The 16,613-nt window shown below is 38.3% G+C and overlaps 1 protein-coding gene across 3 annotated transcripts in view; it reads left to right on the forward strand.

The window, feature by feature from the left end:
* The window catches only part of LOC114403203 (callose synthase 9-like), a 63,724-nt gene that overhangs the window by 36,449 nt on the left and 10,662 nt on the right, over nt 1–16,613 (forward strand). For all 3 annotated transcript variants that reach the window (XM_028366006.1, XM_028366005.1, XM_028366007.1), the window contains exons 28-41: nt 2,597–2,757; nt 2,867–2,987; nt 3,239–3,336; nt 3,454–3,544; nt 3,624–3,784; nt 3,855–3,964; nt 4,300–4,434; nt 6,951–7,019; nt 7,096–7,273; nt 7,385–7,499; nt 14,531–14,650; nt 14,916–15,031; nt 15,123–15,206; nt 15,281–15,393. In XM_028366006.1, coding sequence (XP_028221807.1) covers nt 2,597–2,757; nt 2,867–2,987; nt 3,239–3,336; nt 3,454–3,544; nt 3,624–3,784; nt 3,855–3,964; nt 4,300–4,434; nt 6,951–7,019; nt 7,096–7,273; nt 7,385–7,499; nt 14,531–14,650; nt 14,916–15,031; nt 15,123–15,206; nt 15,281–15,393 — 1,672 coding nt within the window. The remainder of the gene's footprint in view (nt 1–2,596; nt 2,758–2,866; nt 2,988–3,238; nt 3,337–3,453; nt 3,545–3,623; nt 3,785–3,854; nt 3,965–4,299; nt 4,435–6,950; nt 7,020–7,095; nt 7,274–7,384; nt 7,500–14,530; nt 14,651–14,915; nt 15,032–15,122; nt 15,207–15,280; nt 15,394–16,613) is intronic.

Consider the following 16,613-nt stretch of genomic DNA (forward strand, 5'->3'; position numbering starts at 1 on the left):
AGACATAATATTTATAACTAGAATATGAGATAATATGAGAAGGTCCCCTCAAATTTGTAAAAATGAGCTCTAAAGGAGAATAAACAGAAGTAGAAACATGAAAAGGTAATATATGAGATTTACCCATACAACAAGAAGCACTAAACCTGTGGAATTTTTATTTGATGAAGGAATATTACAATGAGTGAGAACAAGTTTCATTACATGATCATTAGGATGCCCTAACCTAGCATGCCAGAGATTAGCAATGCTGAGAGAAGAAGAAACAAAATTAGACATTACAGTAGAACTATTATTATTAATAGCGAGAGTTGAACTAGGAGGGTCTCCAATCACATGAAAACTAGCTCCAGAATTTGGAATCCAGGTGGTATCAGCTTGCCCATTCCTTTGAGAGGTTAAACTAGTGAGCATGGCATTGGGTTGACTATGATTTGGACCAGGATTCTTAGAATTTGGATTAACCCAGGTGTTTGAGGTTCTGACTGAACCAGTAGAGTATTGGATAGGCTGTAATGTAGTGGGATCAAAGAAAGCTAAAGACTTATTAGGATGGAAGGTCACATCAGACTGAAAATGACAAACATTAGCCGTGTGCCCAAATTTAAGACAAATTTAACATTGATAATTTACAAATCGTCCACCACCATGACCTCGGCCGGAGCCACCACCACCACGGCGCATGCCACAGTTCGAAAAGGCACTACGACCGCTATTACGACCATACACACCGCGAGAACCACCAGAATCACCAGTTTTATAGGCATTTGGATACTAACAGCCTTGCATGTAGTTTATCGAAGCAGAGTTAATCACCTGTGCTTCTTTGTTGTAGCACATGAGTCGAGTTTCATGTTCGTAGAGCAACGCTTCAATCTCTGTGATGGACGGAGTTTGCTTTTTGCTTTTGATAACAGAAACCACTGACGCGTAATCCGACGACAGTCCTTCAAGCAGCGCGTCAACATATTCCTCGTGACGAACAGGAACACCAACACCAACAAGTTCATCCACACACCCTTTGATTTTTCGCAAGTACTCCTCAATTGTTTTGGCGTCAAGAGTAATTGCTCCCATGGCAGTGCGGAACTGTCATGCTTGAGTTTTCGTGTGAAGGCTAAAATGCTCATGAATTTTATCCCAAACCTGATAGGAATGATCTGAACCTAGAACACACGACAATACTGATTTAGAAATAGTTGATTGCAGCCATACCAAGAGTGTTTAATCTTGGACCTCCCAAGCTTCATAATCAGGGTTGATACGATCAACAACACGATCATCCTCTATGAGATAACAAGGAGGAATAATTGGATTAACCATGAAATGTTGCAATCTGTGTGACTTAATAACCGGTTCAACGTGTTGACGCTAGTGAAGATAGTTGGAATCATCAAGTTTTTCAGCCACAGAGTTGGAAATGATTGAAGAATTGAATTGGAAGGAGCGAAAGCCATGAACACAAAACACTGAACCTTGCGAAGGAACTAGGAATTCAAAAAAATTACTCTAGATACCATGTTGAATAAATTGAGAGAGAGAGAGAAGGAAGAGAAAACTTGTTGAATAGAAAGGCTGATTTTATTGATTATCAAAGTTAATTACAGAAGGTTACAAAAGAGTTATATATAGACCTCTGTTCTGTTATTGTAACAGATTGTAACTAACTAACAAAATTGTAACTAACTAGCAGAACCTGACCAACATGGTAGGACCTTTTTTGCAACACCCAAGGCAAAATTTCATGCATCACTCGTTCTGCAATACACATCTTGGTATAAAGTCACAGAGATGGTTAATTTGGTGGGTGGCACTAACTTGGAGTATATGGAACCATAGAAACAAAATCATATTTTCAAACAATTGCCCCAACACCAGTAAGATACTGGATGATGCCATTTTCTTTTGCTGAAGCTAGTTGAGGAACCTGGAAAAAGGATTCGACAATCCTTTTCATCAATGGTCAAGCCATATCAGAGAAGGGTTTTGTAATTAGTGGAAAATAGCTCCATAGATAGGGATCACCGATATATACTTAGAGTTTTGGTTCTTTAATCCATCATGATTAGTTTGTATTAGGGAACCAAACCTCCACATAGGAGACTTTATTGGTGATTGTAAAAATCATAGTACGACTTGTACTAAAAGTTATCTAATATATAATATTATTTTTGCGGATAAAAAAAAAAAAACACAACCTGACCAACTATAACTGATTCTAACCAACTCTAAGATAGGTGCTGTTAGCAAAAGCTAACAGCCCTTACAATTAGTTTACAGAATTGTTTTCATAGTTGACTGACAGCATACTCTAATACAAACTGAGGCTTGTCCAACTAGGCTTGTCCAACTAGAAAAAAAATGCTTCCATCTAATGATATTGAAAAAATGTACATATGTAAATTTTAGTCGTTGGTTATATATAGGGAAGTGTACAATGTTTTGTGAACTGTAACACAAACAGGTACTACATCTTATCACAGGTTGCTTTGCATATGTATTTATGTTATGTTGGTTTCTCTCATTTACTGACTTTTTGCTCTTATGTTTTCTTTTGTTAAGATTCATTGATTTGTTCTTTTGCATGATTGTGTAGATATTTTTGGCTAGGGATATTGCTGTTGAGAGTAAAGATACTCAAGATGAGCTTTGGGATAGGATTTCCCGAGATGATTATATGATGTATGCTGTTCAGGAGTGTTACTATACTATTAAATTCATTTTGACAGAGATATTAGATGATGTGGGAAGGAAGTGGTAAGTATAAATTGTAACTGTTTATTGTATCGAGCTGTGTTTCCTCTATATTATAAACCTAATTTATGATATTTGATATGTTTGTTTGCAATTGTTGCCATTTTACCAGGGTTGAAAGGATATATGATGATATTAATGCTAGTATCACAAAGAGGAGTATTGATGGGGACTTCAAACTAAGTAAATTGGCTGTTGTGATATCAAGAGTAACTGCATTGATGGGAATCCTGGTTTGTATTTAATCTTTCAACTTATACTTCCTGGTTTGTATTTAATCTTGTGATATCAAGAGTAGGTGTCACAAAATAATGCTCTTGAATTATTTTATGAAAGTCTGCTTGTCTGTTTCTATTCAGTATAGTTCTGGTTTGGCATATTCTTCCTTTTTTTTTCCGTGTATTCTTTTCATATATTGTTTTTGCGAATATTTGTAAAATGGGACCTATGGTCTGAACTTATTCTTTATATTGACATCTTGCAGAAAGAGACTGAAACACCTGAACTGGAAAGGGGTGCAGTTAGGGCTGTGCAGGATCTGTATGACGTTATGCGACATGATGTCCTTAGCATAAATCTGAGGTTTGTCACAGTTGCTGTTGTCTCTATAATTTGATTTTTAAATATAGTCTTCCTGGTTGCCTGCATCAGGAATTTCATCCCTTTGGATTAATCTTGAATTTTGTTTTTAAAATTTAGGGAGAATTATGACACGTGGAGTTTACTGAGCAAAGCTAGGGATGAAGGGCATTTGTTTGAAAAGTTAAAATGGCCCAAGAATACAGATTTAGTATGCTCTAATCATAATTGTCTATATTTTTTTTTCAAATAACTTGTCTATGAACTTTTTAACCATTGATTGCATGCAGAAAATGCAAGTCAAAAGATTGTATTCACTGCTGACTATCAAAGAGTCTGCCTCAAGCATTCCTAAAAACCTTGAGGCCAGGCGACGGCTGCAGTTTTTCACAAATTCACTTTTTATGAAGATGCCTCGTGCAAAGCCAGTTCGGGAGATGTTATCCTTTAGGTAAATCTCTTCTCTTGGAAGAAATTATTACCCTTAGTGTTTTCATGCTTATCTTTTTTTTTTTGTGCAGTGTTTTCACTCCTTATTATTCTGAGATTGTGCTTTATAGCATGGCTGAACTCCTAATGAAAAATGAAGATGGCATTTCAATTTTGTTCTACCTTCAGAAGATATATCCAGGTAGTTTTTACTTCATTTTGCTTCTATCAGAATATCAAAGTATAACGGATGGCCTGCTTGATTTAATGTCGATCAATTGAAACTGATCAGGTTGGTTCTATTTCAGCCTGATCCAGTTATTTACTTTTGGCTTGATATTCAGATCAACTTGCTTATTTTTAGTCTGAAAATAATTTGGTTAAATTAATTTGTTTATCCCTATAATTTTTGGGAATGTTCACATGAGTTCATATTATTTTTATTCTGAGCATTTATAGGGCTTAGCCTGATTTCAGCAGTTTTTCTGAGCTCTTAGTTGTTATCCAGTAATTGATATTTTTTGTAATTCACTGCAGATGAGTGGAAAAACTTTCTTGCCCGAATTGGCCGTGATGAAAACACACTTGAGAGTGAACTTTATGATAATCCTGGTGATATTCTTGAACTGCGATTTTGGGCTTCATATCGGGGGCAAACATTGGCTAGGACAGGTGATGTTCATCAATAGTTTTACTAATGGACTTGATTTTCTTCTTATGTGTTCTTTGTTACTTGTCCAAGCGTGGTTATCGGTGATGATTTAATATATATTTTAATATTATGTAATATGTTACATAGAATCCTAAATATCAAAAGTTAGGTAAAATTTCAAATTAGCACAGAATGATCATATTATATACAGTGGATGCCTGGTTGGTAAAATATTATTGGGAAATGTTGAATTGATGTATAAATTATGTAAATCTTATTAGTAAAAATAAATATTCATTAATATTAGTATAATACAATTTAGAATGTAATATTCCAAAGAATTTGCGTGATAAATAATGGGTGATATTTAGCGATGGCAAAAGCCATGGACAAAAAGCAAGGATAACAACTTAAAACCCAAATTCATGTCCCAATGACATAACTTATGCATTTGGGTAAGATTAAGCCTTAGCTGACCATATCTAACCATGACAGCCTTTGATGATTTGTACCTAGTCCTGGAAATTAATTACCAGTTTGATAAGTTGGCTCCAATTGACCAATGGACTGATTCCGATTTCCAGGGGGTGGATCGGCTGGTCCATGGTGTGGCTCATTGTCTCTTATCTATGTTCAATCACTTTTTCCCATAATTTCATAGTGTAGTTCATATTTTTTTCCCTTTGTAGTTTACACTTAACACAATTTTATACATTTCCCTTGTTGTTGAATGTAGGTACCAAGTGTTGCTCTGCTTAGATACATTTTCTCACATCACAAAATCTTATTAAATAGCTTAGTGATCCAAGCGATACCTTGTTGTCCTACACATTTCAAAATTTCAGTAGGATACATCCATCCTCTTTTTTTTTTAATCAGCAAAAGTAATATTGTATTATATATAAATCAGTACAAGTTGTACTGTGAAAATTACACTTGGGTGCCAAATTGAGCAGAAATATGGTGCCCTAATACAAGTTATACAGCATGAATTAAGAAACCATAATTCTGACAGTAAACCTGGCCCACTGTTACCGACACTTATATAATTATCCCTCCCTAATCACAAAAAGCCTCCCTCATATTACTGGACCATTGATGAAGAGGTGTATTGAAACCTTTATCCAAAGTTTTTAGCCATGTCCAGCATAGGAAGATAGCATCCTCCAACAGCTTACTCGCATTAAAAGTTTCATCTGTAAAAACAATCCTATTTCGATGCTGCCAAATGCTCCATGTCAAAGAGACCCACCAGCACTGCCAGTTCTGACCTCTGATGCCATTATCCCTCCCTAACACATGCTGGAGGAAGTGCTGTCTCGGGTTTTGTGGGAATACTCGTGAAATATTTGTCCATGATAATGATTCCCACCAAAGTGGTAAAATTTTGTTACAGCTAAAAAAAAGGCGTGCTGCATCCTCTTCTTGATTTGTGCAGAATGGACAGGTTGGATCATTTATTTCCACATTTCTCCTACGCAAATTTACTTTAGTTGGCAGTCTATCCCTGATTAGTCTCCACACGAAGAAAGAAGCTTTACTAGGGGCCTTTACCTTCCATAACACATTAAAAGCACCATCCTGATTTTCATCAGTGTGGTCTTTCATCAGCATCTTGTATGCATTCCCCACTGTGTATAACTCGAATTGTACAATAGTATGCCAATTTTGTTTGTTTGCTTAGGTTTCTATGCCCTCCATATTGTAAGTCAATTCTTGTCCATGATTGAAAAGATTTAAAAAAAATTTCTCCCATCTCTCTTTGATATCTCAATCTCTCCTTAATCCTTAATATCTTGCTCTAGATCTCATGTTTTCGTTTCTCTTATTTTGGCAAGCTTATACAGCTACATTCTCCATTATTTGTCCCAAGATCATTGTAAAAAACTTTAAAAGCCCTTTAGGTTTGGAAAATGAACTATGCTGAAATTTACATGATTATGAAGAGTGGGGATTTCAAGGACTGAATCAATTGGTCATAGGGGCTCAAATACCTAGTTTAGATTGAGATTGAGCTGCTTCCATTGTTAGGAAATATCAAAGGTTGCTCAATAGAGTTTAATGGCACTGCGTTTTCTGGCTTCATTGTATATGAGTATCCCACAGTTGTCATGGTTATAGCAAGCATGATGAATAAGAACTGAGAAATTAGTCCAAACAGATTATGTCCTTAAAATGAAATATTTTATTTTAGTGGTGTTGATGGAGAGGATTGCTACTTATTGTTAGCTAGGTAGGAAACATAGACAAGACACATGCTAATATCCAATTGTTGGAATGATAATATTGAACATGACAAAAAAGCCCTCTGAAAGTTTCACTTGAAAGTAAAGGAACTTTTGTATTTCAGTATATTTTTAATACAAGCACCAATCACAATTTTGTTGGCTAAAATGACTAACCCTATTAAGGGAAATAACAAAAAAAGGAAATGGATACATAATGAGATATTTGTCTAAATCTTATAATATCAAAGAAGATATCTACTGCAAAATATTTACTACATTTGCTGTTCTTTGTTGTCTGAAATGCACAGTTCGGGGGATGATGTATTATAGGAAAGCTCTTATGCTTCAGACCTATTTGGAGAGGACAACTGCTGGAGGTAAGGACAAAGAACTCCATGGTTTTCCTTATGTTAGTATGTTACTATGTTTGTAATTTTTTCCCCTGTAATATAGATTTGGAGGCTGCAATAGGTTGTGATGAAGTAACTAATACGCATGGCTTTGAATTATCCCCTGAGGCACGTGCCCAGGCAGATCTTAAGTTCACTTATGTTGTGACATGTCAAATTTATGGTAAGCAGAAAGAAGAGCAAAAGCCTGAGGCTGCTGATATTGCTTTACTTATGCAAAGGTGGGTTCACTTATGTTTTTTCTCTTTGCTAATTAATTGATTTTCTTGGTTATTGAATGCTTAAGTTTATAGTTGCATCCTTTTGTTTTTCCCGATTATTTATGATTTTAGAAATGAAGCTCTTCGGGTCGCTTTCATTGATGTTGTTGAAACTTTAAAAGAGGGAAAAGTGAACACAGAATACTACTCAAAGCTTGTGAAAGCTGATATCAATGGGAAAGACAAGGTGCTATTCTTCTACACTTTTTGTATATACAGAAGCATTTTCTACTTTTTGTATGTATACTTTAGTTATGATTCAGGACATAGGGTTCTTCTTAAGTCTGGTTGAAAAACTTAGCTGTTAATGTTTTTTTTTTGGTCGGCCAAAATAATATATTTTAAATATAATCAGTGTTGAATGTTGAATATTTCTTTTGTATTTTAGCTTTGTTTGGTAGCTTAATCTGTAAGCCTTATTCAGAAGGCAGCAGTGAGATGTCACTGTCATCTCTCTTCTCTTTTTTTTGTATCCTATATATATGTAACATTTTGAATCTAATAAAGCTGAGAGAGAAAGTGAGGTTTTGACTCCTCCTCACCTTCATTTCAAGTTGGCATCAGAGCAGGTGTCATCCGTCGTCGCCCGCCGCCGCCGCCGTCCGCCGCCACCGCCGCCGTCTGCCGCCGCCGCCGCCACTTTCCGGCGGCCATTTCTCCGGCGAAGCCAGGGTTAGGCTCGCCTTGGGAAGCGCGAGCCAGCCGGCCAACTCGCGTCGGCAACGGAGCAGCCACGCGCCGCCACCGTCCCGCGCGTCCTCCGGCGCGTGCAGTCCACGCGCCGCCGTCCCGGCGCCGGAATCGCGCCGCGCCTCCGCCGTTCTCTTGGTCGGCTTCTCCTGAGTCCGTTCCAGCCCCCAGTTTCACGTTTCGTCACCTGGAACGCTACAGCCCTATTCTCTCCACCTTTTTGCTCCCTTAGGGTTTCACCTTGTGGCTCAAAATGGCTTCCCCTGGACCTGTTTTCTCCTTCTCCGGGACTCCAACCATCACAACTGCTAAACTCAACTGGAAAAATTACCCCTCATGGTCTGCTTCCGTAGAACTTTGGTTTCTTGGTCAAGGACACCACGACCACTTGGAGAAAGCTTCCGATTCTGTTTCAAGTGACAAAAGAGCCGAATGGGAGAAGCTTGATTATCAATTGTGTGCTGTGTTATGGCAATCAGTTGAACCGGATATTTTGGATATCCTTAGATCATTTAAAACGTGTCGTTCTTTTTGGAAGAAGGCTCAAGAAATTTTTGCCAATGATATTCAGAGCTTATTTGATGCAACCATGAAGGTTACAGCCCTCAAGCAAACCAGCCATGACATGATTGCTCATGTGGGTAAGGCTCGGGCTGCCGTGGAAGAGCTGAGAAAGTTTCTTGTGGCTGATTCATTAGAAGAAGTGAACAAGAAACTGGACAAGTTTTACATGGTCCTTATCCTGAGAAGCTTACACTCAGACTTTGATCATGTTCGTGATCAAGTACTCGCTGGGGATCAGGTTCCATCCATGGATTCTCTCATCACTAGGCTTCTCCGTGTGCCTCACTTATCGAAGGATGAAAATCCTACTGATAGTGTGGAGACGTCAGCAATGGTTGCATCACGTGGTAGAGGAGGCGGTCGCAACAGCAGAGGAGGCCGCAATGGAAGGGGTGGACGTCCTCATTGCACCTACTGCAAGAGGATGGATCACACCCAAGAGAATTGTTATTCGTTGCATGGGTTTCCTGACAAGGTTGCACAGGTTTCTAGATCAGAGAAAGCAGAGTCTAAGTTCTCTGATGAGGAGTATCAGGAGTATTTGAAGCTCAAATCCGAGAGACCCAGCAACCAAGCTCAATCCTCATCTGTACCATGTTTTTCAACAGCTTGTATCTCTCAATCAATTGAAGGTCCTAGTCCTTGGATACTCGACTCAGGTGCCTCTGACCATATTTCTGGTAATAAGTCTTCCTTTTCATCCTTTTCCTTACCAAAAATTCCTCACCTCGTCACTGTAGCTAATGGCTCCAAGGTTGCGTCTCAAGGAAGTGGTCAAGTTTCATTGTCTCCTTCCTTGAAATTAAACTCTGTTTTATTCCTTCCACAGTGTCCCTATAATTTAATCTCACTAAGTCAATTAACTCGTTCGTTAAATTGTTCAGTAACCTTTACTGCTAATTCTTTTGTTATTCAGGAACATGGGACGGGGCGACTGATTGGAGAAGGACATGAATCACGAGGACTTTACTATTTGGAATCCAGTCCACCTGGGTCTTGTTTTGCAATCTCAAAACCCAAACTTTTGCATGATCGTCTAGGACACCCAAGTTTATCAAAATTGAAGATGATGGTCCCTAGTCTTAAGAATCTTCGAGTCTTAGATTGTGAGTCTTGTCAACTAGGAAAACATGTCAGGTCGTCATTTCCTCAAACTGTACAAAGATGTAACTCGGCTTTCTCTACCATTCATTCTGATATTTGGGGACCAAGTCGTGTTACATCTTTTGGTTTTCGATATTTTGTAACCTTCATTGATGAATTCTCTAGATGTACTTGGGTTTATTTAATGAAAGACAGATCTGAACTTTTGCCTATATTTGTGTCATTCTACAATGAAATTGAGAATCAATTTGGAAAAACAATTAAAATTTTCAGAAGTGATAATGCTAAAGAGTATTTCTCTCATGATCTTTCTTCTTTTCTGTCTTCCAAAGGTATTCTACATCAATCCACATGTCCTCACACACCACAACAAAATGGTATTGCAGAAAGGAAGAATCGTCATCTTCTTGAAACTGCACGCTCCCTAATGCTAAATTCGAATGTTCCGATACATCATTGGGGAGATGCGGTGCTTACTGCTTGTTTCCTAATAAATCGGATGCCTTCTTCTTCTCTTGAAAACCAAATTCCTCACTCACTTGTCTTTCCTCATGATCCTTTATTTCATGTCTCTCCTAAAGTGTTTGGTTGTACCTGTTTTGTTCATGATTTGTCTCCTGGTTTAGATAAACTCTCTGCTAGGTCAGTCAAATGTGTCTTCCTGGGTTATTCTCGTCTTCAAAAGGGTTACAAATGTTACTCTCCAACCATGAGACGATACTACATGTCTGCAGATGTAACCTTCTTTGAAGACACACCTTTCTTTTCACCCTCCATGGACCATTCTTCATCTCTTCAGGAAGTTCTTCCTATTCCTTCTCCTTATCCCCTAGATAACTCAGGCCAAAATGTCAGTATTGTTCCATCTCCCTCACCAAATTCACCTGAAGTCATCTTACCACCTCTGACTACAGATCAACACAGGACAAGGCATATTGGATCTCCAGTACCTGAAGCCTCTCCTAGTGATTCTCGTCCTTCTTCAACCAGTCCTCCACTCATGGATCCGCCCTCTCCTTCCACTTCTTCTCCTCATTCTGATTCACATTGGCCCATTGCCATCAGAAAAGGTACTCGTTCTACTCGTAATCCTCATCCTATTTATAATTTCTTAAGCTATCACCGTTTGTCTCCTTCATACAGTTCCTTTATTTGTTCATTGTCTTCCCTTGCCATCCCTTCCACTGTCCGTGAGGCACTTGATCATCCTGGCTGGAGACAGGCTATGATTGATGAAATGCAGGCCCTTGAAAATAATGGCACTTGGGAGCTTGTTCCTCTTCCCCCTGGTAAGACCCCTGTGGGTTGTAGGTGGGTCTACACTGTTAAAGTTGGGCCCACTGGTGAGGTTGATCGGCTTAAGGCTCGTTTGGTAGCTAAAGGCTACACACAGGTATATGGCATTGATTACTGTGATACTTTCTCTCCTGTCGCCAAACTCACCACTGTTCGTCTGTTTCTTGCTATGGCTGTTATTCGTCACTGGCCCCTCCATCAGCTTGATATTAAGAATGCCTTTCTCCACGGTGATCTTGAGGAGGATATTTATATGGAGCAACCACCTGGGTTTGTTGCTCAGGGGGAGTATGGCCTTGTGTGTAAGCTTCATCGATCTCTCTATGGGTTGAAGCAATCTCCTCGTGCTTGGTTTGGTAAATTTAGTCATGTTGTTCACATGTTTGGACTGAAACGAAGTGAAGCTGATCACTCTGTATTTTATTGTCATACATCTCCTGGAAAATGTGTTTATCTAATGGTCTATGTTGATGATATAGTGATTACAGGGAATGATGCTACTAAGATCAGCCAGCTAAAAGAGCATTTATTCAGTCATTTTCAGACCAAAGATTTGGGATCTTTGAAGTATTTCCTTGGTATTGAAGTGGCTCAATCAGGAGATGGTGTTGTGATCTCTCAGAGGAAGTATGCCCTTGATATTTTAGAAGAAACAGGTATGCAAAATTGTAGACCTGTTGAAAGTCCTATGGATCCTAATTTGAAGCTCATGGCAGATCAAAGTGAAGTTTATCCTGACCCCGAGAGATATAGGAGGCTTGTGGGAAAACTCATTTACCTTACCATCACTAGACCTGATATCTCCTTTGCTGTGGGAGTGGTTAGCCAATTTATGCAAAATCCTCATTTGGACCATTGGAATGCTGTCATGCGTATTTTGAGGTATATTAAGAGAGCTCCTGGACAAGGGTTGTTGTATGAAGACAAAGGTAATACGCAATTATCAGGATATTGTGATGCTGATTGGGCTGGCTGTCCCATGGATAGGAGGTCTACATCAGGCTATTGTGTCTTCATTGGAGGAAATCTTATTTCTTGGAAAAGCAAGAAACAGACGGTTGTAGCTCGGTCTAGTGCAGAAGCTGAATATCGATCGATGGCTATGGTTACTTGTGAACTCATGTGGATTAAACAATTTCTGCAAGAATTGAGGTTTTGTGAAGAGTTGCAAATGAAGTTGTATTGTGATAATCAGGTTGCTCTTCATATTGCCTCAAACCCAGTCTTTCATGAAAGGACTAAGCATATAGAGATTGATTGTCATTTCATTCGAGAGAAGCTTCTGTCCAAGGAGATTGTCACTGAGTTCATTGGTTCTAATGACCAGCCAGCAGATATTTTGACTAAGTCCCTAAGAGGACCCAGAATTCAGACTATATGTTCCAAGCTTGGTGCATATGATTTATATGCTCCAGCTTGAGGGGGAGTGTTGAATGTTGAATATTTCTTTTGTATTTTAGCTTTGTTTGGTAGCTTAATCTGTAAGCCTTATTCAGAAGGCAGCAGTGAGATGTCACTGTCATCTCTCTTCTCTTTTTTTTGTATCCTATATATATGTAACATTTTGAATCTAATAAAGCTGAGAGAGAAAGTGAGGTTTTGACTCCTCCTCACCTTCATTTCAAGTTAATCAGTACCAGTGGTACTATCATTACAAATATTTAGACTACCAGCCACATGGTTCCAACATCAGACTAAGATCAGTCCCAAAGGGAACCAATAGCTGGGTACAAAATCTGTTAACAGTCCATTTCCTATGAATTCTACCCCGCTGTATTTACAAAAACTGATGAAATGTTAGTCGACCAATAGCTGTAGGGAAGTGCTTCAAAGCTCCTCATCCATGTCCAGAGTGTAAAAATAGCATCCTCCATCACCTTGTTGCCGTCAAAAGTCTCATTTGAAAAGATAATTTTATTCCTGTTTCCACACTGCCCATGTGAGGGCCAACCACCAGCATTGCCATCTGTTGTCTCGAATCCGATTAGGCAAACAAATGACATGTTGGGAGAAATGCTGCCTAGGATTCTGCAGGAAAGCTCCTTGGATGTTCACCCACGACATAGATTCCCACCATAAAGGGAGAATCTTGTCGCATAGAAAAAATAGGTGTGCTTCGTTTTCCTCATAAATCCCACAAAATGGGCATGATGTGTCATTGATCATCAGCTGTCTCCTTCTCAAGTTAGCCTTTGTTTGCAATCTTTCTTCCAATAATCTCCATGCAAAAACTGCTATTTTAGGTGGGATCCGCAGCTTCCATAAATCCTGAAACACCTTCACGTCAACTCCCTCCATATCATCTCGTCTCAGCATATCATAAGCACTTTTGACTGAATATTGTCCACTTTGTTCTGGTTTCCATATCCACCTGTCCTTTGTTTGAGGTTGAATACAGCTGGTAGCTATATCGTTTAGGAAACAAACAGCCGACTCAAGCTCACGGTCGAATAAGTGTCTTCTCCACTCAAAGTTCCATTGCCACCCATTGTTCTCCTGTGCTCCCATCTCCTGAATAAACTGATTCTGTTGGCATGAAATTAGATACAACCCAGGGTATTTTGCTAGTAAAGGTGTGTCATCATGAAGCCACTTGTCCTCCCAAAACTTAATTTTATCTCCACGCCCCGTCTTCCATGCTATCCCACCCTGTAAATCAGCCTCAAACTATGGATGGTGAAGAGCTAATCTGAGATCTATCCACCATAGAGAAGCCTTGTTATCACTTGTTGCATCATCCAGGCCTCTCCAACCTGCATACTTTGAATTCAAGATCCTTGCCCACAGCTCTCCACTGTTATGGAATAAGTTCCACTTCCATTTAGCTAACAGTGCAATATTAAATGTGTTGATGTCCTTGATTCCCAATCCTCCTTTGGCTTTTGGAAGGCAGACCGATTCCCATTTGACCCAAGCGATCTTGTGTTGATCCACACCTCCACCCCAAAGAAACCTTCTTTGTATGCGAACCAACTTATCCACCACCCTTCTAGGAGCCCTGAAAAAAGACAAAAAGTAAATTGGAACAGATGTTAGGGTTGACTGAATAAGAGTGACTCTCCCCCCCAAAGATATGTGTCTCTGTTTCCATTTTGCTAATTTCCTCTCACATTTATGAATGACTGGATCCCACAACTGACACTTCCTTGGGTTTGCCCCTATAGGTATCCCCAAATAGACAAAAGGAATGGTCAACAAGCTACAATTCAAGTAATTTGCTGCATTGTGCTTCCACAAATCTGGCATTCCAATAGCTCCAAAACTGCTCTTCGCAAAATTTATTTTAAGCCCGGATACCAATTCAAATGCTCTCAGAATGACTTTAATTACCCTGATATTTTCCATAGATGTCTCCCCAAAGAATATAGTATCATTCGCATACTGTAGAATGGTAATGTGTTGTAACAGATTCTAATAACTGAATTATCTACAATAGGAATAAAATAACTATTTGTTACTTTTACTTTTGCTAGCTTTTGTTATTGAATTAGATTGCCATAATTGCTTAGGTTGCTTTCTTTTACTTTTGCTACCTCCCTTTATTGAAGTTTTTTGTTGTCGCAGGAGATATACTCAGTAAAATTACCTGGAAATCCCAAATTGGGAGAAGGGAAGCCCGAGAATCAAAATCATGCAATTATATTTACGCGTGGAAATGCAGTCCAAACAATTGACATGAATCAGGTGAAGTTTTTGACTAATTTCATCATAATAGATTGTGTAAGGACCCATGCTGTATTCTCCTGTTGTGCCCCCTCCTATTTTGTTAGCCATTCTGTCTTATGTGATGCATTATATATTTATATGTTATCTTCATGGCTTTGATCCACTTCATTATATATATATATATATATACTTTGTAGGAAATTTACTATTTTATGATTTTTTGATAATGTATAAGTTCTATGCTGTTGCTTTATGTTTTAATGCCTAGTAGAATTTCTTATAGGATAACTATTTTGAGGAGGCTTTGAAGATGAGGAACCTTCTTGAAGAATTTCATTCAGATCATGGGCTTCGTCCTCCTACTATACTTGGTGTTAGAGAACATGTCTTCACTGGCAGGTATGTGCTGCTTACATCCTTTGATAGTGTCCTTTTCGGACTTGGTTTTGCTGCATTTGTGGCTGTGTAAAGTCTCTGTTACTGTGTGCAGTGTCTCATCTTTAGCATCATTTATGTCCAATCAAGAAACTAGTTTTGTGACTTTGGGGCAGCGAGTTTTAGCAAATCCATTGAAGTAAGCCCATTTTAAATTAAATAATGATTTCTCGTCAAGATTCAAACTAAGTATGACAATGATGCTCTATTCAGGGTCCGCATGCACTATGGGCATCCTGATGTTTTTGATAGAATATTCCACATAACCCGTGGTGGTATCAGCAAGGCTTCCCGTGTTATCAACATTAGTGAAGATATCTATTCAGGTATGGCTGTTGCTTTTGCTGCATAGTTATTTTGCTGTTCTGGTGCAGGGGGGCAAAATGCTGCAAATTCGCAATCAAGTAATTTAGCTACCAATCCTACCATTTAACTGTTTTAAAAACCTCTTGCTATAGTATTATTTTATAAACATTTCAGACCATAATTATTATATTTCAGTTACATTTATTCTAGCGAACATATTTGATGATTATAGGCATGTTCCGACACCAAATAAAATGCAGTAGTTTAAATACATTGCTGGTAGTGATGTATTTTATTTATTAGGCAGAATATAAGGGGGTGTTTGGTTTGGCTGTTTTTTGATTTCATTTTCACTGGAAATAGACAATGGTGATGGAAATGCGTTTAGTTGGATTCTTGAAAACATTTTCAGTGAAAATATTTTCTCAAACGAACCAAAAACTGGAAACAATAAAATCTCGTTTTCAGTTGAAACCAGGAACCTCATTTTGGGTAAAATGAAAACGCGGTGGCAAGGAATGTAATTTTAAGCAAATCTAAAAATACATTTCCTTTTGAAAACACATTTTCAGTGTTTTTATTTCTTGAAAACAGAAAACAAGAAATCAAACCAAACATGTTTTCATAATTCTAATTTTTTGAAAATGAAAACATTTTTCAGAAAATGAAAATAGGAAATGAAAATAGAAAATGAAAATGCAAATCAAACACACCTTAAGGTTTTCAGCTGAAGCATTTTCAAAAAAGATGGAATGGGTTATTGGTATTAGTGCTCTTTTTCATGTCCTCTCCCTTCCATTGGTTGAACATTTGTTGCATCTTGGATTTTCACTAATGGGGTTGTCAAGATTTTAATTATTTTACCCACCTCTCTTGGTGATCAGCTCTGTTGGAAATCCCACATCAATTAGTGATATGACCAAATTTATAAGAGTATACTTACTCAATAGGAGTGTTTATCTTTTTTCTTGTATTACTGATGTTATTAGTCTTAGCTTCTAACTGTTAGTTGTATCTAGACAACTAGAGTTTCACAGCTGTACTCTCAACTAACTTCAGTTAGTTGACAGTTAGGATCTAGTGTATATTCCTACATGTATTCTGTTCATAGTGGGTTGAATTCATTTTATCCTCAACATAGTTTAGCAATAATGAGGGCGAGCCCTGGTGCAGCGGTAAAGTTGTGCCTTGGTGACTTGTTGGTCATGGGTTCGAATCCGGAAACAGCCTCTTTGCATAT

This window comes from Glycine soja, chromosome 20 (assembly GCF_004193775.1).
Source record: "Glycine soja cultivar W05 chromosome 20, ASM419377v2, whole genome shotgun sequence".
NCBI classification, from domain to species: Eukaryota; Viridiplantae; Streptophyta; class Magnoliopsida; order Fabales; family Fabaceae; genus Glycine; species Glycine soja.